We start from the raw sequence: 23,222 nt of genomic DNA on the forward strand, positions 1-23,222 counted from the left end.
ATGCAGCTATAGATCATGTTTAGTCCACAAAGACTGCCATTAATTTCAGTTTGTAGATACTACATGCAGAACTAAGGGGTAAATGAAAAGATGTATTTATACCTGCAGACAGATTTTTATCAGTGTAATTATTTGCTCTGTGTAGAAAACACCATATTGTATAAAAGTATTTGCCAAACTGCAACATCAAACCCTACACACAGAAGATATGTTAATTACACTGGAAGAGATCCTAACACCCAAATTCATCTCTTACTGAAATTACTTACAGGAAAATATTTTTGAATAACATCAAAATTTATAAACCCAATTGTGATCCATACTATCAATGTCACTGTTGAAATGATGATGATAAACGGTACAAAATATCCACTAAACTTGTCTGCCAGTTGCTGGATGGGTGCCTATAAGAAAGAAAAAAAATACATATTTGCATGTTTATGGTCAAAACACATAAATGTGTGAACTTCATGAAGATGTCTGATTGATAGTCTTTATCTCATTCTTTTTTGAAGTCTGGAGAAACACGTCGTTTGGTGGACAAGTAAATATATTTTACCAAAACATATGAATAAAGTTTCCTTTTATTTTTACCTTTGACATTTGAGCTTCTTCTACTAATTTCACAATCTGTGCCAGAGTGGTATCATTACCAACATGAGTTGCATTAACAAGAACTGAGCCATGTGCATTTATAGAACCAGCAATCACTGTGCTCCCAGGCTTTTTAGTGACTGGCATAGCTTCCCCTAGAAAGAAAAGGTAAAATAAATAAACAAATGCCCCTAATAACAGTGAATATAGTCCATTAGACCACAGCTCATTGTATGCTAGCAAAATCCGTATGCTAAGCAGTAATGATTAGAAATCATGTTATCTATCTCTATCTAGTCAAAGCATGTTAAGTGGTGTAATACTTTTATAAACATTTTTCTAGGTTTACTTCCAAAGAAAATGTTGTTTCTTTGGTCCCAACTCTCCAGTTCATCACCCCTTAAAAAAGCCAGGAGCAAATTAGTTGTAAAAGGAACTTCTAGGAATTTCTCCAGGTAATGCTTTGCATAGCCATGGGTAGTGGAAATAAAGATATAAATCTGTCTTTATTTCTACACCCTCAGTTTTCAAAGACTAGAAAAGTTGTCTTTGTGGAAAAGCTCTTCTTCTCACACTGCCTCTTAAAAAATAATAGCTCTATGCAATCTTTATTTCCTTTATTTTTAGGGTTAGTGGTAATGACTGGTTCTCTTAAACTAAGGGTGTTCTTGCTCCCCAAGCAAAGTAGATACGTAACTAAAACAAGTAAGCCAATACCAATGTAAAGCTTTCATATCCTTTACTTATTTATAAGAATTGAACAATGTAGTTAATCCTTATTACATTTATAAAATGAAATTAAAATTTCAGAGGCTGTAAAAAGTCCCAGGACCTTTAATGAGCATCATGTTGTGAGGCTTTCTTTCCATCTCTTTGCACTGGGAGAAGTCCTGTTCAGTGCCCATGCATACACACCCCAACATCTCAGCAATATTTCCCCATCACCCTTTAGAAGTTATTTGTGAGAAGGTACCATCTCTACAAACACATACCAGTAGAAATTCCTACAAGATCTTTGGAATAATGACAATAATATTTAGACTCTACCCATCTAATCAGTAAGTTATTAAAAGTAACAAAACTGAGCAGAAATTCCTCAGCTGTTTAGGCTGTGTGCAGACACAGATTTGGCTTCAAGCTCACAAATGCTGGGCACAGCATCCATTAAGGTGGGAGGTTATGCACACAGCAGCTTCTGGGTTGGGTCTGCTCTATTTTCTTGTAAGAAAGAATTCTAGAGGATTCCACTTCTTTGTGTAAGTGTAATGGAAGTTACCAGTAATGAGAGACTCATCTGCCATAGAAGTGCCTTCAATGACCTTTCCATCCACTGGGAACTTTCCACCAGGAACAACCTTTACGATATCACCCCTTTGAACCAGTTCAACAGCTACCTGCTCCTCCCTACAAAAGATACAAGTAGAACAGGCAGATTATTAACCCATCAAAAGAATAATAATGCTTTCACACAGACTATATCAAGCCTAGTCTTTGCACCGAGGCAGGCTGAAGCGGTTTTGGTTCATAAACATATACCTGATGATAGAGTGGTCAGGTCCAAGAGTCACCACAGTGGCTTCTGTGGCTTGAAGAGATATAAGTTTAGCAAGAGCTTCTGAGGTCCTACTCTAGGAAAGAGAGATGAATGTTTAAGATATATTGAGATATATAAATGCTGATGTCTAATTAACAAAATGAACTCCAAATGACCTTGTATAATGCAAGCTACAGCAGAAACATCTGACCCAAAATTCCTCTGAGTAGTTTTATTCTACTCTCATCATAAATACAGAATAATTAATGTGAAGCTGAGTTACCTTTGCTATGTGTTCCAGCCATCTCCCAAGGGCAATGAATACGAACAGCATCGGAGGAGTGTCAAAGAAAGTGATGGGGCTTTTCTCTGCCTTTTCAACTATTGCTACCATGAGGATAACACAGGAATACACATAGGCAATCGTCGTGGCTAGTACGATGAGCACATCCATATTGGCCATCTTGTGCTTCAGTGACTTGTAAGCTTGCACGTAAAAATACCACCCACCAAGAAACTGTTGGTGTAAGCATGGACAGACTTATATTTAGATCACAGCAGTGAAAACAGAGAGTACATAATACTGCCTACAGCAGAATTATAAACGCATAGTAGGTAAGTGAAAGCATTGCTGTCCCATTCAAATGTTGTATTGACATAACTTCAGTGAAGTAATCTGCTAGCAGACTGACTCCATTTTCCCCCTTTCACTTGCCCTTCCTTGTTCTCAAAACAGCTCTGCCAGCTAAATGTCATCCTTTCCCTCAGCAATGCAAGGTAAACAAGTCACTGAAGCTGAGGTATTTGCCTACAGCTACACAATTAGTTTGGAGCTGATCAGGTACTTCTTCATTTTAACACTACCTTCCCCACTTGGATAATTATCTGATGCAATTTTGTCAGGAGTAAATACTACAAGCTATTACAGAATGGATAACTTGCATTAAAGTGCCACTTCATTCTGCATAGGTGGTACAGATAAGACAGCCGGCCTAATCCACTAAACCCTTCCCATCTCCTCTTTTTATCACATCAGATTACATAAATGGGAGATTAATAGAAAGTAAACCCCTAGGAAGTCTGTGGACATACCTGAACAAAAGTGCACAGGACAAAGAAGAGAAGATTTAAAACAGATAATCCAGGAATGATGTTCTGTTCCAGCACCATAGACCCATGGTGCTCACCATTGGGTATTAGCATATAAATCATTAGGATTAAGACAGGGATACCAAACAGCAGGCTGCACAAGAAAGATTTCCTCCACCTGAAAAGTAGAAGCTGTAAATACCTGGTTGTCATACACCCCACAATACCAAGGCCTGTGCCAACACTGCTCGCTGTGCCAAACATGGAGTATTAGTAATGTACTAACAGCCTCAGGATATATGGGAAAGAACCAGCATTTTGGAACAGTTTCAAGCGTCTCTTATATGTTCAACTGTATAGACTTCTATCAGTTAAAAACCTAAACTAATGAAAGTAATAAAAGTACTTGAACCAAGTGGCGAATAGTAAAATTAAATACGCTTTACACAAGGATAAGCTAAACTAACTGGGAAGGGAGGGGGAGTTACAGAAGATGATCTATACACATTCATTAGTGAGAGAGAAATACTTACTGCTGGATTTCCTTTTTATGATCCAGATTATGTGCATTTGGAACTCTTCTAGCCACAGAAGCATGAAAGCCAATTTCCTTTTTATTGAAAGGAGAGGGAAGATGAGTCAGTTTTGATTAAACTACCCGTATTACTTATCACATGCTTAAATGATACTGCTTTTAGAAGAAACGTCAGAAAGGGACACTATTCCATATTTAATAAATGCCAACTTCTTATTTTTGGATCCTGCCAACCTGAGAGGATATTTCAGACAGTACTCAAAATGTGGACTGCAAAGGGTTTCCTACATATATATATACATAAACACAGTGTATAGATGCAGTGAATGTTCCAGGTTTCTTAGGCGTAGGAACCTCCTACTGACAGCTGGAGTTTCACTGCCCTCCTCCTCCAGGGAAATTTATGACCTTTCATCTCCACCAGAAAACTATGAGAGACTGGAAAAACCACAAAAGAAGGTAAAAATGTACAAGCCACTGAGCTAGTCAATCTTGTGAGCATCTCCTTAACACTACCGTTGAGTGGGCCAAACTGAGTTGAACATCAAAGTGGCTAGAATTTGTTTCAACCTGTAAAACAACAAACGACAAGGCAGAGCATCCCCAAAATAAATAAAAGCAAATAGCCAGTTTTGATTGATGCTTCAATGTGTTACTGCAGTAGAATTATGCTCCCTCTTCCCAACCCCAACAAAAACCCCAAAGCATACTTGTAAGAACAATACATTTGAACTTTGTACCTGCACCATGAGATGCTCCTGTGACAAAATACACTTTACAGAACTATTTTGCCAGCCTAAGCAGTCTAACAGTTAACATGTTAACCACTGCTGCCCCACCAATTCTGTGGCTTAGGGGCTTTTTCCTGCTTAAATACTCTAGAACACAAATGGCAGTTTCTGCTGTTCTCCTGACTACTCAATCTCATGTTCTTCACACACATGCACTTTTCTGGTGGGGCAGAGAAAGAAAAAATTTTGCCCACAACTTGGCCATGATAATGACAGATTTCGTGGCCTGTGTGGTTTCTGTTAAGCCAGGATTCTTCTTGTTTAGTGGCTGTTCTTTCGGTTTAAAAAGTTCTCCTCTGAACTGCTGTGGGAATAAATGCCAGTGAAAACAGAGATGTGTAATACTTGTTGCATGAGCTGTTGTAAAACTCCTTTTACAGCCTTTTTCACTGGCAAGAGAAAGTAGTATTTTTTTTCTGAAGTAGCAACACTTCACTGAAATGACAGGGAATCAGACACACATGATTTTACACACAGAATTGCAAAGAATGAATATATGACACTTTTACCAGATAGATATAGATAAGAAAGGTTTGGTTTTGCAGTTTTAAGGGTGTGTTTTCAGAGTAACAACCTGGGTGACTATGCACTACGGTGGAGCACAGCTGCTTAACCACAACAGCATAAAAACATATGGCAGTAACTGTCATCTGCAAAAGTCAGTGAAACATCTCAAATATCAACTGCTTTGTTTCCTTTTTAACTTTGCCTTACAATTGTTCTTACATAAAAGATTTCTAAAGCCTACCTCAATTATTTTTATAATATCTCGAGGTCCAGTAATCTCAGGATCAAATTGGATGTGAGCTTTGCATGTGGCAAGTGCAACTGAGGCGTACAATATGCCACTGGTTCTCATGAGTTTGGATTCAATATTGTGAACACAAGAAGCACAAGTCATCCCTGCAATCTAAAGAAAAGACAAATTGAGGTATAGTTAGCAGCCCCCAACATTCATCCAATATTTGTGGATGAATATGAGACTCACCTTCCTGGTGTCAAAAAGGTACTAACAACTACTCAAGCTCTGCTGGTACTGACCCAAGGCCTCAGCATGAAGATTTTTATAGAGCTGTCTTAAATGAAACAAAGCTGAGAACATAACTATACACTTATATCACAAAATTCTGGAAGCAGCAGTTATAGTCACAGCTGTATATTTGTATAGCAGTACTTGTACACGGCATTAACTGCCACAGTATTGCTAATATAGTTCTATCAGCAGTGATGTTAACATTACCAAATCAAACTCTGCATGTGTGACTTTCTTGCTTACTTAAATTTTCCTGTGGCTTCAATAAGACATGTTCCTACTTTATTCTCTGTTAGCACAGCTGTTGGCTGTTGCTATCTGTCTTTTAGTAGGTATGTGTCAGAGACTAAAAACAGACTTTTGAAGTATCTGTCCTTTGTATAAACAGTTTACTAATTTTACCCAAAGTACTCAAACCTCTATACAAAGCCCCAGGCATTATTAACACATATTTGGTGCTACATTCTCAGTTGCTCAGAGTCTGTAGTGTTGGCCGAAGCACCTTCACAGAAAAGTTCAATTTCATTTTTCTTTTCTATGGGAAGCCTATTCTGTACATACAACTTCAACACCTTTGCACAGGTTCTTCCAAGACAAATTGATTTTGTCTTTTCAGCAATTAAGAAAAAATAGTATCACCAGCCAGACTGACCTGCTCTAGCCACAACTCCTTAACTAGAAGCATTTGCAAGAAAGCTATTTTTCCAGACCAAACCCAACGCATAATTTCAAATATGCACAACTTACTAGAAGCTCCACATTCCCTTCTGTTTCTGCATGATCTTCTATGACAGTAGCACCAAAACCCAAATTCTGGATCAGCTGTGCTATTTCAAGAGGCTGTATGAGTTCTGGCTTGTATTTTATCTCCGCTTTACTTGCCATCAGTGCTACCAACACTGAAACAATCCCTGCAGTGGCAACAATAAAAAATATTAGATAATGTAGCTCCTTTGAGAGGAAGAAAAATAAAACATTACCAGTAAATGTCAGTGAGGGCTGTAACAACTTAACAGGTGTTATAAGCTTAATGATTCCTCTCTGCCTCCTTCTAGTGTTGTTCCCTAGTCACAACAGCAAAGTTTTCCCTGACATCCAGCCACATTGCAGCTCCCTTCAGCAATGAGAACTGCAACAGTTACACACAGAGGGAGGTAAACTTTGCTATGATCTAATGAGAAAAAAAAAGATGTACGGAAGCAATCTTTACACTCATTGCTGCAAACTCTACCCTGGACTCTTAAGTTTGGAAAGCCCTAAACAAGCCCCACAGCACGATGCTAGGCCTTTTTCTTTACAAATTTTTCCCTTTGGGTTATTTTTTCATCTTCTTTATGGTTTTGGTTTTAGTTTTTTTCTATTTATCTGGTTTTGCTTGGGGTGTTTTTGGTGGGTTGTTTGTTTTTGTTTTTTTTTTTTAAATAAATCAACCCACAGAAATCTACATTTAGAATTGAAAAGTAAAACATAAAAATCACAGGCAAAAATAACTGTTCTGAAGTGCTAACAGTTTCTTAGATTTTTAAATCAAGGCAGTGAGACCACCACTGGGAGACTGAGAACACAGTAATCAATAAGCAAAATCCTCTAAAGGCATCCCTACCCAAATTAAATCAGACATTGCTGGGGCTCATCTGTTCATCTTCTATATGGCCAGAGGAAAGGCAGCTCCAGTGTGCAGACTTCTAACCTAATAAGCTTTGCTGTGCCTAAGTTAATATAATTACCCAGGCACTGGAGCCATGCATTTGCTTATAGCTGCTTTTGCAAATGTGACCTGAAGGGTAAGTTTCACATCACAAACATGCCAGAGCCCTCAACAGCTCTGGAAGAGATGGATTGATTTGTAAAGCAATAAAGCCCTGAAAACTAAATGAGAATCATTTTCTTGTCTTGAGCCTTAGCTGAAATTTTTATCATATTGCAGCAACTTACTGTTACAATACAACTATGCCCATTGGGTTCATCCACCAGTGCAGTAGGATAGTTAAACAGCAACACAGTTACATTAGCACTAAGAAAGAACATTAAGCCTATTTAACTTCCGGATGTTGTACCACAACCTTTTCCATTAATCACATGGAATACCGTTTCCATCCTACAGTCCCTTACAGACTCATTATTGTCATAGAATCATAGAATGGTTTGGGTCAGAAGGGACATTAAAGATAATCCAGTTCTATTCCCTTGCTATGGGCAGGGACACCTTCTACCAGACAAGGTTGCTCAAGGTCCCATCCAACCTGGCCATCAATTAAGATCACAGGAAATTGAAATTTATTACCATCTTGTTTCTGCAAATTCCTCTCAATGGTAGACACACAGGACGCACAGGTCATGCCTGTGATTTGTAAAAAACACTTCCCAGCTGTCGCTCCACTGGGCTGGTTTGGCCCATCAGGATCTGGTCTGTCTGGAACAGCATCTGAGGAACAGCCTTGGTGAGGAGGATCTGGAGCTTGAGGCTGCACATCAGTTTTGCTGGTGTCAGGCTGTTGCTTATGTTCTCCAGTGGCAGTATCTTAAATAAATGCACAATACACTGAACAAGCACTATTTACAGTGAGACTGGGTGGTGCAAAATTACAAACAGGTCACATTTATCAATCATGTGAAGTCTCTTGGTTGAAAGGTGATGAAGTAATCTTGGTCTCTTCATGGAAATAATACACCTGTATAACAATATATACTCACCAGTAGCACTTGCATGACCATTTAACTCTACAGAATCAGTTTTCCACTTTCAGATGGCAAATGGTTCCCTCTAATTTCAGTGCCTAGGCCTGACAGACACCTCCACTCAACAAAGATATACTGCTACCTAGAAGGTCCTTACCCAGCACAGAGAATGCAGTCCAGTCATACCCCTTCTGTCCCTGTTGTCATCTGTGCACAACACATAGCTCTTCATCCCAAACAAGGAAAAGGACAGGTTTCTAAACATGTTTCTCTTTATGGCACAATATTTACACTGCAAATACTGCAAAACAAGTAGTGGAAGGATTTGCAAGACCCAGATGACCTCAACACATACAGGTCTGTTGCACTAATTTTTGTTCTTTACCAGATGCTGAACAGATACCCAACAGCTCCAGCTGTCTTCACAAACTGCCTCCCTTTAGCAGAGGTTTGTGTAAAGGATCAAGAGTTGTTTCTGAATACATTAGCACAGGGGGTCCCCTCCTTTTCCACAGATAAATCAGGTTCCACCACAACAAATTATAAACCAAACAAATTGTAATGAAAGACCACATATGGGCTCCTCATTTGTAGTAGTACCACAGATTCAGAGGGATTGGACCCATGAGAAAAGCAAACAGGATGTGGTCTATTGTGATCAAACTAAATCATTCTAGGTAAAGTACATCAGTATCTGAAAGAAAATCTGTTGAGGTGAAGCAGATAAATATTGCCACATTTGAAATTCACTAAAGAGGAGATAGTGCACCATAGCAAGTTCTTAAGTATTGAGCACATATACAAAACATACAAACTGTGCTGCAGCTACATGCTGCATGCGCCACAGCTGCATGTGGAAGCAGCTGCTCCCACCAAAGAGTACCTGCATCTTCCTACTAATCTCACTTAAAGTAAAGCTTAGTAGAGCTAGTAAAAATACTCAATAAATAAAGGTCAATGGATTCTGTCTTTCCACAGTTTAAAATAATAATATGGACTTGTATATGGGAAAAAGAGGTGATTTTAAATGAAAGAGATTTCAATAAGTTTGTGAGGTTTAGTATTTTAGAAATGAAATGAACATAAATGAAAACATTTGGTTTGATAAATCTACTTATAGCAGCCTGTAGACATAGGAGGAAACTTCCTCTAGTGGATAAGGTGATCAGCTATTCAAACACTTTGCACCAACTTTCAAACCTTTGGGTTCATAATTTAACTCAACTTTTCCACCCACCAGTACAGTTATTAAGGGCTGAAATAAGGTATGCCACAGCTGAAATCTCTCTCCCTTGCTAAGTGAGGTCAGATCAGGTCAGTCCCTTAGAAAAGACAGTGCCAAGAGTCTCTCTCCAGGAGAGAATCTCAACACAGGTGTCTCATGGCCCAGCTTGGCATGCTACCCATGGAAGAAACAACACTGTTACCTGTCAGTACAGAAGCATCAAACCCCATGTCTTCTATGGCAGCTCTTAACTCTTCTCCGTTAGTGACAGATGGATCATAATGTACGGTCCCAGTTCTGCCAGCTAAAGAAACTGCTATATGTTGCACTCCTTGTCTCTGTGATATGGTCCCTTCTATGGACTGTACACAAGAATTGCAGGTCATGCCATCAATCCTAATGACAGCCATGCACGTCGTGTCTTGCAGCGGCTCTCTGAAAAGATCATGTTGGGAAGCAGGTGATGGAGATGCTCCTTTACTTGTTTCTGAACCATTAAGGAGGCATACTTTAAAGTTTCCAGGTGAAAGGGATTCAATAGCTTGCTGCAAAGCTGACAGAGTAATTAAATTTGGGCTATACTGTACCACAGCACGTTTATGCTCCAACGACACTTTAATACTTTGTATGCCAGGAAGATCAGATATATTTCCTTCGATGCTTCTGACACAGGAGTTGCAGTGCATGCCTTCTACCTGTAGAGCCACTGTAGCCGCGCTACTCATCTTGGTGAACCACGGATCTACTCCACTGCTCTCAAGACTTGCTGGTGTCTCTTTCGGGTTTGCATTCTGCAAGCGCTCAAGATCGAGGACACCCAGCTTCAAAGGGGCTGATTTACTTTTGATGGTGCAGTCATACCCCAGGTTACTGATATGACTCTTGAGGTCATCAGGCTGAATGATGTAAGGATAGTACGCAATAATAGCTTCCTGGTTACCAAGTGACACCTTGATTTTTGCCACACCATGCAGCTTCCTAATCTTTCCTTCAATGTTGGTGGCACAGGACTGGCATGTCATGCCTTCTACCCGAAGCTTAACTACTGCTTCTTTCAAGCATGACAAATTTACTGTCGCTGTTGTCAACCTCTCTTCTGCTATGTTGGCATCGAAGCCCATATCCTGAATTTCCTTGCATATCTGCTCAGGACTTATGTCTGACTGCAGATACTTTATTACAGCGTTGTTCTGTTCAAGGGACACTTTAATACTCACAATGCCCTTCACCTTGGAAATTCGGCCTTCTATCGACTGCACACATGATTGGCAAGTCATTCCCACAACATTGACTGCCACAGTGTGTTCTTGGGAAGATGAAGAGGGCCCAGTTTCAAAGCTGTCCTCGTAGCCCATGTTGTCAAAAGCAAAATTGTGTTTCATTGTAGGCTCCAGCTCACAGCCAGGGGGAGAATCAGTGGTGGACAAAGCCTAAGGAACAAGAGGCAAAGTAAAATATCATTAGCCCTGTGAAAGCAGCAATGTTCTGCATGTGCTTTCAAGTCAGGCTATACCACCAAAACGCTTCATGATGTTAACTTACACTTTGAATATATTACCAGTGATCGATGCCTACAATGATAAATCACACCTCCGACACTTCTCTTGAGCAGCAATTTAAAAAATATTCACGAGGGACATAAAAGCAAAATTGTCTTAATATTTCCACCCCAATGCAATCATTTAAAACCTGAGCTTTCTGCAGCCACAGAGCACTTTCACTATGCAGCCTGAGCCCTGCTCTCCAGAGCACATTGGCACAAATGGTTACAGCAGAAAGTGGGCTGATTGTCTGTCCACAAATGTCAGAAGCTGTCTCAGTCTGGCCAACCTGCTACTGCAGGAGTTCAAACCAAACCAGACAGAAATGCCTACAGAAAACAGAATCAAGGATTTTCCAGAAGCCTGAAATCAGCTGGCACAGTGAGGACCTGTTGCCTGATATCTGAAGAGCTGTCGGCAAGCAAATCTTCGAAGTCAAAATCTGTATCTGACAAAGATTTTTAAAGACACAAAACAACATTCAGATACTTCCACTATGGTTTAGTTTAATCTACCTCCTTGTGAGGCACCTCAGGAAGACCACATATGGAGATACAAGAACTCACTGATTTGATCCAACACTCGTTTCCAGGACATAGTGGCCAGTACTGAAGTAGGTCAGTCACAAGTGGACTATCTCTCAGTGAGATCATGGGCTCTGCAGTACTGGCTCTCTACAGTTTAATGCACTCAATTTAATTCAAAATGAATTACTAAATAATAAAAAAACAAGTTATAAAGGCAATGCTTTTTACAGAACAGGTAATTGGAGCCTAGACTCTGTTGCCTAAGGAAATTGTTGGCACAAAATGATGAGAAAGATTGAGAAGGGGATGGACAAGTCCCACATTGTAAGATTTCATGGAAAGAACTCAAAATTCATGTCTGTGACTTAAAGTAGCTTTAATTACTAAAAATTCACATATAAGCTACTATGACAAATCTATTCTCTTCCCTGAGAAGCCAGGGGCTCTCCATCATTCAGTAAAGCACCTGATGCTGGGCATTACTGCAGGGAGGGGCAGGAGAAGGGGCCACTAGATCAGGCTCAATACCACAAATCTTCTTCCTACCACCGACAAGAAAACTCCCTCCTTGGTACCACAGCGCAGATGAGAAGCATTTAGGCTGTTTATTAACACTAGACTGCATCCAGTTCATTTGCTGCAGTATTCAAAATTCATTAACTTGATTTTGTTTCATGTTTAGACAGCTTGAGAATAATGAGGTCTGGGGTCATGACCAAAATGGTAAAACATTAAGAAAAATTTGCTTTCAGCCTTCTCTGTATTGTATTTATTAAAACAGGAGGAATGAGAAACTTCAGTTCTTCAGCATTACAGTGTAGCTCCTCATTATCCCGAACAGGAGCTCCCCCTGCACTCCCCTCTTTGCTCCCTCCATCTTCACTGAACCTCAAGGTTTTGGGGATGCTGGGGAAGAAGTCATGAGAATGTTTTAGCCCTGACATTCCCTTTTACCTCCCCCTCCAACAGGCCTGGCAGCACCCAGGGCACGTACTGCTCTCCTTGCACTTCCCTTCCCAGAAGCTGCTGAAATCCCCAACGCACAGGAAAATGCGTAGCCAGCCCCTCCTTTCAAAACAAAACTTAAACAGTTAATTGGACATCCTTGCAAATATGGATCCCTGCTTAAGCACGCACAAAGACAACCACATGCCTATTTCCTCCTATTTGTGCCTTTCCACAGTTTAAAATAATAATATGGCCTCTTATATGGCAAAGAAGCTCATCTGATAGATGAAAACAATCTCTCACCCACCCATTTTGCTTGTAGTGGCCAGCTCTTCTTATCACAAACACCCGTTAAAGAAAACCTTTGCATGGGATTTTCCAGGACCTTACTCTGTATATTTACTTTAGCTCATATAACAAAGGCCTTCTGCTCCCTTTGGCAAAACAGAGCATGAGAGAGGAGCAAGACGAACATCCTCCCCTCTCCTGCTCCACCATGTGTCTGGCAGCCACCTGGAGATGAAACCCAGGAACCATTACAAGCCTTATGTCCTCCACTGCATTCCTCCACCCCTACACCCAACCATCTCAGTTTTCCCATGTACCCAGTGACATAAAAGCAATTCATATTAAATATATAGAAGGATTAAAGGGCATTTTTTGTCCTCCACTCTCTTGAAAAACATAAAAGCAATGACTGATTCTACTGCTTATAAAAAGTAGTAAGAATTATAAGCCACAGAAACATCAAAACCTGGCAGCACTTTATATTTTGGCTAAAAAGCTATCCAAATATTCAGGAGAGTTGGCAAAAACATTTTGTTTGTTACTTGACAAAACCAGAGGTTTATGCTCTGTAGGAGAAAAATCCCTGCACACAAATTTTTAAACGACAAGGAGAAAATAGAGGGGATGTGGCTATATTAAAAACGCTTGCTTCCCTTAAAAAAAAAAAAAATCAACACCCCCCCCCCCAGAAAAGCCCAAAATGCCAAATTGTTGAAGAATCTACCTTCCAGAAAACCCAGACATGTGCACAGGTTCAGATACAGGGTTTGCAAAGCCTTTAGTATTGCCTAACAGCTTAAAGGAAGAAAAAAGAAGGCACAGATACATCTATGTGTGAATTTTCCAGAAGGGGTGTTGCTACACTAGATCAGAGCAAAACAGCAGGTTCATGTGAGGACACAAAGATGACACATGCAGAAATGCGCCCGTAGTTTGCCTCAGGGCACATGGTAGGTCTCAGAAGAGGATTTCCTGATAGCAGCAGACACCCACACATAAAATGGCATCAATGAAGTTGTATAGGAATTGAGGGACATCCTCTGCAAGAGGATCAGAGAAGCAATTGCCTCCAAAAATGCCGAAAAAAATGTGCCTGGAATTCCCAGGAATTGCCCCTCCTGCTTGTTTCTGCCTAGAGAGAAATGCCAATAATGAAAATGTATCTGACTCTTCATCCATAAAGGAGTGCAAAAGAACCACATGCATTTACCAACCATTTGTCTCACACACAAAGAGGTCTACTTACTATGAAGGGCAGGTGTGCTCCAAATCTGTTTGCTCTACCAGTCTCACACATATTTCTACAGTGACTATACAAAAAACATGTAAATAATGAAAGCATAACATTACGACAATTCTTTTCCTCCCTTGCTCTGCACGTAAAAGTTGCAACTGAACACACACAGCAGAGTGAGGCTCCTGTCTGAAAGCTACGAACTCCTGTGGCAAGCAGTGTTATGGAGCTCACTTAAACAATATAAAATTAAAAAAAAAGAAAGGAAGAAGAAAATTGATAAGAAACACACTAACACAGAAGCAGTGGTAGCTGGAGAGAGCTTTAAAGGAAGCAACAGAGTAGGATCGAAAACATTTGCATCTACAGAAGACAGCTCTGAACCAGACCCAAGGTGAGCAGTAACTGAAACTGCTGATGTGCACGAACATGGAACCTGAAGCTCAGCTCCCCATATGGGAATTTCAGAGCATGAAGAACCAGCATGAGGAACAACCCTTGATGTCCCACGCAGGAGCTGAAGCACTCATGCCTGCCTTGGGGCAAAGCAGGCCTTGAAGAAGCAGGAAGGGGCAGAGGATCCTGCTTGCATTCCGACTGCCTCCAGCCAGCATGCAGGAGATCATTCAACAGGATTGTGCCCTGGGGCTGGGCTAATTTTGTGGAAAGCGTTGAGGTGGAGCAGGGCAGGGAGACATTGCTGGATTGGGAGCACCAAGTTTTGAGCCCCAGCTTGGCATGCAGCACTTGGCATTACAGCATCCAGAGCTCGGCAGCAGGTCTGGCAGGAAAGTTGGTCATGGTCCATGGCCTGTGCCACTGGTCAGCAACACCACCCCACTGAGTGCTGCCCTCAAAGGCCTAGTGCCCCACTTTCCCCACAAATGGGCTATTTCTTCTGGGTACTCCCATTCAGAAGTGTAAAGGCTGCAAGTTTAACACAGCAGTGAGGGGATACAGAATAAATGTGAGAAAAGCAACTGAAAATAAAACAAACAAACAAAAAAAAAAAAAACCAAAACAAAACCCCAAAACAAAAACCAAATGAAAACCCAAAACCAAAGAAGAAACCCCAGCACTGGGCAAGACCCTCATGTATGCACACATGGTGACCAGTGTCTTGATGACGGATGCAACCCCATGGCTGTCAAGTCAACAACGTTGATGCCCTCCTTGGCTTCATGCCCCAGCTATCAGCTGCCCCTGGCTGAGTCCCCATGCTGCCTCCACCCCTGTGATCCATGGTCACCCCATGGAGTGGCTGCCACCAGGAAAGCCACCCCTCTCCCCTGAAGGGGTGCAGCCACCTCCAGAATGCCAGTGTAACACTCTTGGCCTCTGCAGCCGAAGGCTGAGGCTGTGGCAGGCACACCCCACAGCTCCCAGTGCATCACCCACATGGAGATCCTACACAGCTGCTGCGCCTCTCTGGTGGTCCACCAAGGCTCTCCCCCGGGGCTTGCTCTGCTGCTCTCCACCTCCTTCACCTGGCCTGTGGGGATGCCAATTTTAACTTCCTGAAATTCAAGCACCAGGCTCCTCACCATGATGCCAGGCAGTCAGCTGGCGAGGAGACAGGGCCCAGCCCATTCATAGAGTCATAGAATAGCACCTTCCCCTCTGCCTCTCCCCATCTGCTCATCCAAGAATGCCAATTTCACTGAACCTCATGCCCAGTATCTCCAGTGGTTTTGGGCTGCTCTTCTCCCTTTACCTCTGCAGGCTGAAACCAGCTATCCCACTCTCACCTTCAAGCACTGCCAAAGAATTGTCTTATCTGTGTCACTGTTTTACCTTTCTGGCTTTGTTCTTTCACAACCCACTGATTCATGGCTTTGGATTCAGGCAGGCAGTAACACACAACTGAAAAGCCACACACTATTAATTAAATGCTTCAGATGCTTTCCCAGTTTGTTATAGGTGGGCAGTGAACAACAAAATGAGGACAGAGCAGACTCAGGAACATCAAAGGTCCCGAGTCTTCAGTTTCATACTTGCACTTCTGAGTGGGCAGAAATTCAACCCTTGCTCTCCTTAATAAATTTATGTGCAGCTTCTCCATCCATCTTGTTAGCTCATATTGTTTAAATGTATTACATCTTAACCGGTAATTCTTCCTTCCCTCTTCCCCCCAAGTTTAGTGAAGATTAACAAGTGTCAGTAGCTACTATTTTCAGTAACTACTTGCAACACAGCTTGTTATTTTTCAAACAGTTGCTGAGTTTTAAATGAGGGGAAAACTGCCCTCTCCACCTGGATATTGAGATTCAATGAAAATATTACTTTAAAGCAGCCTTTATGTGCTTTTGTTTTCAAAATAAAATGTTAGTTCCCTAATGCTTCTGCCAAGTGACTGTTATTCCACATCTAAAAACAAGTTTCTATAACAGTACAGATGATGGGGAAATATTTACGCAGTTGCAGCTAGTCTTAGTGAAATGAAACCAACACCATAGTTTAGCACACCTTAGAGACCTTAACAGGTACTTTCAAATTAAAGGGAGCTATGTAAACCAGGCTCACTTTAGTGGGAAAGGAGAAAGCCTTGCTGTAAATGGATTGTTTCCAATTTAGAATTAAAGCAGAACACTTCGTGATATTCATGATGGCTCCAGTACAAGCAAAATGCATATCCCAATGAACTCTGAACACAGAAGAGAGATCCTTTGGCAGGAAGAAGTCATTTATGTCATGATTGTTTTCTAGCAAACATTTATATTATAAGTAACTCAAGTCAGAAAAAGCTTTCAGCTATATTTGGTCTGTCCTGGCTGTTATTTTATTCCAGTCTGACACAAATTATTTAAGCTATTCTAAGCATATGCAGTTTCAAAGGACACAAAATTTGTCTGAAGAGTTTCTTTTCCTTAAATATTCACAATATTCACTGATCCAAACTACACTGCTGTCATTTACAAGTCTTTCAAATAACAAAACCTCTTTTTAAAATAATAAATCTCATCATATTCTTATCAGCACTGACCTTTCTAAGCCTCTTCACAACAGTTAATCTCCAAAAATACCATAGTTACATACATCAATGAATTTAAAAAAAAATACAAATGTTGTCACAGATGTATTATCAAGAACTTCCCTAACATCCACTTAGCTATGAACTACTTACCTACGGTTAGGACCTTTTAATGTTTCTGCACCTTCTGTTATTCCAAAGAATACCTGATATGAGCTGCTGGCAAACTACTCAAGCAATTGCAGTTCAAAAGGAGAAATACTAATAGGTTTCCTTACTAAGAATCCCTACGCTGTATTATTAGAGGTGGAGCTGAAAAAAATGCTCATTACTACTACAGTATAACCCATCATTAACATCTGCTTTCAAAGGTTACTTTCTGAGGACTTTGCATTTGTGTACTGCTTCTTTTGGGGCAGGCATCCATGCTGGGGATTGAGACAATTTAGATACAGAAGTTTTAACCTCCTTTAATACACAATTCGCATCCAACATGCTCTGTTTTAAATTCTCCAGTTCAGAAACACCTCTTGCCTCCCAACACACACACACACCAGCCCACTGACCTGTCTTTCAACTTCATTGACTTCTGGCATTCCCATGGAGTAACTCTGCACAACTTTCTCTTCCTTCTGCAAGTTACTGCTTGCTTTTATCGGATATCCTGTCTTGGGCTTTTCACCAATAATCAGTAGTTCAGGCACATCATGAGCTGCCTGCCGCTTACGAATAGACACCAGGGTTATGTTTTTGTTGTTCAAAGTAGCTAAGCAGGACAGTTCCCTTTTCATTTTATTGTCCAGCTTTCTCTCCATTATCTTTCTGGACTTTAAATATTGCAGCGCCAAAGGAAAGCTTTACAAGAGTGGTTGTCTTATCAGCCCCACTTCTTTCAGCTACATTTACAATGGCTTGAAGAGTTCTGCCCGTCTAATCAACGTGCTCATTAGGCATTCATCACGAAATCCCAGATGTAACCTGTGATCCCTGTGTACACTGCTTGCTGCACTCAGCCACCTGCTCTTCCTGCCAGTTTAAATGCTTCCCACCAATTGGCATCCCTCGTGCTTACCAAACTGTGTTCTGCACTGTTAATCTTTGCACACGGCGTTGCAGCAAGCTCAGCCAAGGCTGCCTTTCACAAGCTAGTCAAACATGACCTGTGTGCACCAGTGCATAATTAACTCAGCCAGCCAGGCATTAGTTCCTTGTGGCCATGTGCATAATCACAGCTCCTACAAAGGGCAATGCTATTCCATTTCCTTCTATGAAATTACCAGGGATTTCTGGAATAAAATGTGGCCCATTCTAACACTGAAAACATGCCTATGATTATATCATTAGATAAGGTTCCTAGACCAAAGTTCTTTCACTCATTTAGGGCACGAGAACACTCATTCTTTGTTTCAAGGGGATGGGGGGGTGGAAGAATGAGTACAATATTTGTACTTTTTGAAATGTGCCTCCTTACCATCAGCAAGCTTTATTAAAAACCAAACAACATTAAATCAGCAATGAGTGCCAGAAGGTAAAGAAAAAAAGAAGATATTCCCTTTGGCAAACTCAGTTCCCTTTAAATCCTATGGGCAACTACAGGAACATCTAATTCAGACAGCCATACACACGATGGGTACAGCTACCAGTAGTGCCTAAAGCCAAGCTTGAATGTATTTCTCTAGTATTGCCCACAGCAAATTCACAGTGCTGTGCTAACCTGGTGAGCACATCTCTAGTTCCCTAAGCCCACAGTAGCACAGCCCACTCCTGAAGACACCCCTGAACAGGGGCACCCAAAAAAATTGATATAATATAGCTGACGTGTCAGCAGTTCACACCATCCCTGGCTGTGCAGTGACCTCACTGCAAAGGCAAACCTTAAAATGATTAGTCTGCATTTAATCAGAATCTCTTGGATTTGTCCCAAAATTTAGTCCTATGCAGAGGTTAGCCTACGGGGTCAAATCTGAAGGAATCAATGACAGACAATCCACCTGTCTGGCAGGACAAATTCAGATTCTTTTTACTTCTGAAAGTAGTACATCCTTCCCACCCCTGCCACAAACACAGTAGCCCAGAAAACTACCATGCAGAACATTGGCATCCTTCCTTGTTTTCCTGCCATAACTTCCCCACAAGGATTAATCCTCAGCTCTGCTCACACCATCCAGTTCTTGACTCCACTTCAGAGTCAAGAACATCTTTGGAAAAATAAGGTCTTCTGCCAGTGAAGCAAACCTCAAAATACTGTTGTAGCTCTATTTTGCGTCATTACCTTAGTATACATGATTGGTGATAGCATTACACTTTAAAAAAGGGCTATTTTGAAAGCATTTTGAGAAATGGCCCTTCTAAAGAGCATTGCTAAAAAGAGTAAATATCTGTGTTTCATTTGTATATATCAATGAAACTCACTAGAAACACACCTGTCTTCAGCTGGAACGCTTCTGTAAAAGAAAACTATGTTAAAGATGAAATATCTTCATTAATTACTGGTTTTAACTGGGTTTGAAACAAGCCATTGAAAATCATATAATTTGGCTCACATGAAAATATGTCACTAGTGTCGTTAAATACTAAAGCTACAACTACATACTAAATACATATGTATATATATCAAGTTAAAAACTATTTGCTGTCTTTCTAAAACAAAATCTGATCCCAACCCAAAGCTATTCAGCTCTGCATCCTAATTCCTAATAATGGAAATTTCAAATTCTAGATTGTCTTAGGGAAAAGAACTTCCAGTTTCTGGCCAGCTCTAAAATCTATACCTGATCCACACATCTCTGACAGTATCCTTACTATTAAAAATATCTCAAACCCTACCTAGCATGTTTCCACAAGTAACTAGTATTCATTAAATTATTCTGTAATGAAACATACTGTAAAACCAAGTTCGCTTTTTTTCTTCTTCATTTCAGGTTCACCAGCAAAGTTCAGCTTGGGCTGACAGAATAAAGAGGTATTTAGTAAGGCTCTTCTCTCCAATCCCCTTCGAACATCATCCTTTCTGTTTTTTCCTTCCAACTTCTGAATAACTCTGAGATAAAAATCTGTTTGATCCCAAACACAGTGGAGATAAGTTCCTATTTAGTGCCCCATAGTCCTCTGCCTTTGGCAGAGCCTGAAACACCAATTTGGAGGTAGACAAGAAACATACAAGGTTATGCTTTGAATACATTCAGTCTTACAAGATACTTACCCACCTTAAGAGAATTATTTGGTTGAGAAAGAAGTTTGCTATAGTTCTTCAGATGAAAGGGGCACAAGATATATTTCAACCAGTCTAGCTGATCTGAAATACCTAGCTTAGCTGCAGGTTCAAGCAGAGGTATATGGCAATGGGAAGTGAAACCTGTGTAGCCGACCAATTACAAGCAGCCCTTGGAGAAGAGGTACCATTCACAAAGCAGAAACCACTGAGCATCTCATAACCAAACCATTTCTATTTACCTTAGTACAGCAGACTGAAAGCTCAGAGATCCTGCCCCATTCCAACAACTCCACAACTCTCTCATGGTTCAGGAGGCAGTTCAGGAAGGGACCTGATGTCGGCACCTCAAGGGTGGCAAGATCTGTCAGGGCAGTGAGGCAGCTGTTGGGATTTAACAGCTTGCAACCATCTGGTGCTGAACTCTGACAGACTGCTACTGATATCCAAATTATTTTCCCCATTCTGGCTCAATTGATTGCCCCTTAGAGTTAACAGAATTAATGCTAATTGTGTAACCTGCTAATTGGGGGAGAGCATTTTAGTTGGGGTCTGTTACCCTATCTTAAGGCAATGTTATCTGTCTTATCTAACAATATCATTCTCTGGGTCAAGGTTAGATTTTGCACAGCTTAGTTTTGCCAGGAGGAATCACACAGGTTGGGTAGCATGAGATTTAGGTGGCAAATAGCAAATATGTCCATGTTTTTGCAGCTCTCTGCTAGCATAGGGCAGAGATGCTTGCATTTCCATGTGAGAAAATGAAGAACATGCCAAGAAAATTAAATCCGTTTGACTTAAACTGTCTAGAGATGGTAAAACATGAGGTTTCCTCTTTACATTACCAGCTAATATCAGAGAATATGATAAACACCCAAGAACTCTGTGTTTTCAGGTAAATTTTTTTCCTGGGTGCATTCATTCTTGGCTTTATAGGATGTTCTGGCCTGCATCTAATCCCTCTGGCTCCTCTTTTAAGATGCCCAGAGGAAGCATCTTAAAGTAGCCTTAATAATGCCTTGAAAGATGAAACACTTGGGTTCCAGGGGAAAACTGAGGCCTGGAGGTAAGAGGGTCACATTGCCTTAATCTGACAGACAGACAAGAGGAACCAGTTCAGATAAGTGCACATCACATCAGAGCAAAGAGGGATATAGCAGCATTACTCTAGAAATCCAGTCTGCCTTTGAATGTTAACCCTTTTCCTACTCTCCTCCTCAGATATAATTTTAAACCACTGAAATACAATGAACCTTGAGGAATACGAACAGTGACAGGAGGCTAAACCCTCAACAATTTCACATTAGTCAGTATTTTGAGTTTTTTTTAATTTGTCTTCAGGATGCAGTCAGCTAAAAGTTTTGAATTTTTCTCCCCCATCATAACAGAGTTAGATTAACTTTGGATTTTACAGATATAATGTGACTGCAGGAACTGGAGCTTTAAGAAAAGAGAAAGGGGGGGTGATGGGAAGCAGTGTGTTGCAAAGCTCCTAGTAACACCACGAACAACAGTGCTGGTAACTCACAGTTATCAAGAAGTTGTTAACAGCATTACTTGGGCAGGAATCCTTGAAGCACCCAGCCCTTGTGTGAGCAACTATTTCTCCTCTGTCAGAGTCCTCTTTAAGCCAGAAGAGAAGTAGTTAGTAAAGGTATGCACTTTTTCTTCAAGCAAATCTCTGTGCTTAGTCAGCAGTCAGTTTTCAGTCCTGCTAAGCAACACAAGCCTCACATTTTCTCTACCAAGTCAATCAGCTGCAGCTGAAAGTTCAGTGGAAGACTGGTAAGACTCATGGTACATAACTACCAGGCCGAATTCTCCTAATTAACTGATACACTTCTTATATTGCATAAAATAAAATAACTTTGTAGCATCGAAGAGGCAACAAAATTGCCTCTTTACCTACATTTTCCCTAGTTTTGAGCCATGAAATCAGGAAGATAACTTTTTGGCTACAGTCCTAAGAAAACAGGTAGCTATCAGATACACAAGAGTTTCTACATCGTGAGTGGTATATATATATATATTTCTTTTAAGAGATTAAAAAGCATGACTAAGGATATTATTTCTCACACTATAAGAAAAAAGGAAACTATGCAGAACCAAAATACAAGGAATCAAATTCCTACCTGCCGCAAATAATATTGCTTCAAATCAAAGAGTTCTGACTTTGGCTTCAGTTTTTCAGGAAGCAGCTTCAATCTTCTCTAAATATTTAAAAAAGCTTTGTTTGCTCTACACCAGCACAACCCAGCAGAATATCTCTTTTGTAACAGGGTCCCCAAATGCATACTAATTCTTTTTCATTCCACAGCTTCTAATATGATTTCAAATTGTGTGGACTTGGTACTTTGCTTTCAGCAGTGTGGATTTCATTATGACCCTTTCTCTTATCTGTCTATTTATATTGCAGGAATTTGTTGTCAAGAGCCTGTAAACTATCAGGCTCATCATATTACTACAGGAAGAGGCACACCTTTTGGGTCAGGGTTTAAGTGCAAAGAACAATTGCAGTCTGCATGATTAATTTGAGTTCAGGTCTCAGTAACATTCATTCACCTAGCAGGGGCAGAGAAATGGCAGAACTCATCAAGCAGTGCCAAAATGAAACCACTATTTTCAATTTTGTGTTTCCAAAGCAGGTTTCTGCTATTGTGTATGCTTTGCTCTTGCTCAGAGCTGGGTTTTGGCTTGTAAGTTTGAGCAAAAGCTTTTTTGAATTCCATACAGAGAAAAAGGACCCATATTTTATCCATCTTGACTGCCATATTTCAAATATAACTTGAGAATGAGTAACATTACAAAAGTAACTTTTTTTAAAGATGAATTTTAGAAGGCAAAAATAGCTATTACTTGTGAATTATATCAGTTGTTGTTAAAGATCATAGCTTTTGTCACCTACATCTGTTACCCACATTTAGAAATAAGACTCAAATTCCCAGTTCCAGTTGTATTTTGAAAATTCCTCAGTATTTATTGTGGCATATTAAAAATACCTTTTACACTTGTTTTGAATAAA

At 40.5% G+C, this 23,222-nt stretch overlaps 1 protein-coding gene across 2 annotated transcripts in view; it reads right to left on the reverse strand.

Annotated features, from left to right (window-relative positions):
* Positions 1–18,012, reverse strand: part of ATP7B (ATPase copper transporting beta) — a 31,703-nt gene extending 13,691 nt beyond the window's left edge. The window contains exons 1-12 of one of the 2 annotated variants that reach the window (XM_065678306.1): positions 17,556–18,008; positions 9,683–10,910; positions 7,861–8,097; positions 6,324–6,487; positions 5,292–5,453; positions 3,751–3,827; positions 3,221–3,395; positions 2,412–2,645; positions 2,131–2,222; positions 1,871–1,998; positions 595–749; positions 270–404 (exon numbers count right to left, since the gene is read on the reverse strand). In XM_065678306.1, the coding sequence (XP_065534378.1) occupies positions 270–404; positions 595–749; positions 1,871–1,998; positions 2,131–2,222; positions 2,412–2,645; positions 3,221–3,395; positions 3,751–3,827; positions 5,292–5,453; positions 6,324–6,487; positions 7,861–8,097; positions 9,683–10,910; positions 17,556–17,804 (3,036 nt within the window). In that variant the 5' untranslated portion in view covers positions 17,805–18,008. Of the gene's footprint in view, positions 1–269; positions 405–594; positions 750–1,870; positions 1,999–2,130; positions 2,223–2,411; positions 2,646–3,220; positions 3,396–3,750; positions 3,828–5,291; positions 5,454–6,323; positions 6,488–7,860; positions 8,098–9,682; positions 10,911–17,555 lie in introns of both variants that reach the window. The other variant, XM_065678307.1, reaches the window with a different exon arrangement.
* Positions 18,013–23,222: the final 5,210 nt, after the last annotated feature.

This window comes from Lathamus discolor, chromosome 4, assembly GCF_037157495.1.
Source record: "Lathamus discolor isolate bLatDis1 chromosome 4, bLatDis1.hap1, whole genome shotgun sequence".
In the NCBI taxonomy this organism is placed as follows: Eukaryota; Metazoa; Chordata; class Aves; order Psittaciformes; family Psittacidae; genus Lathamus; species Lathamus discolor.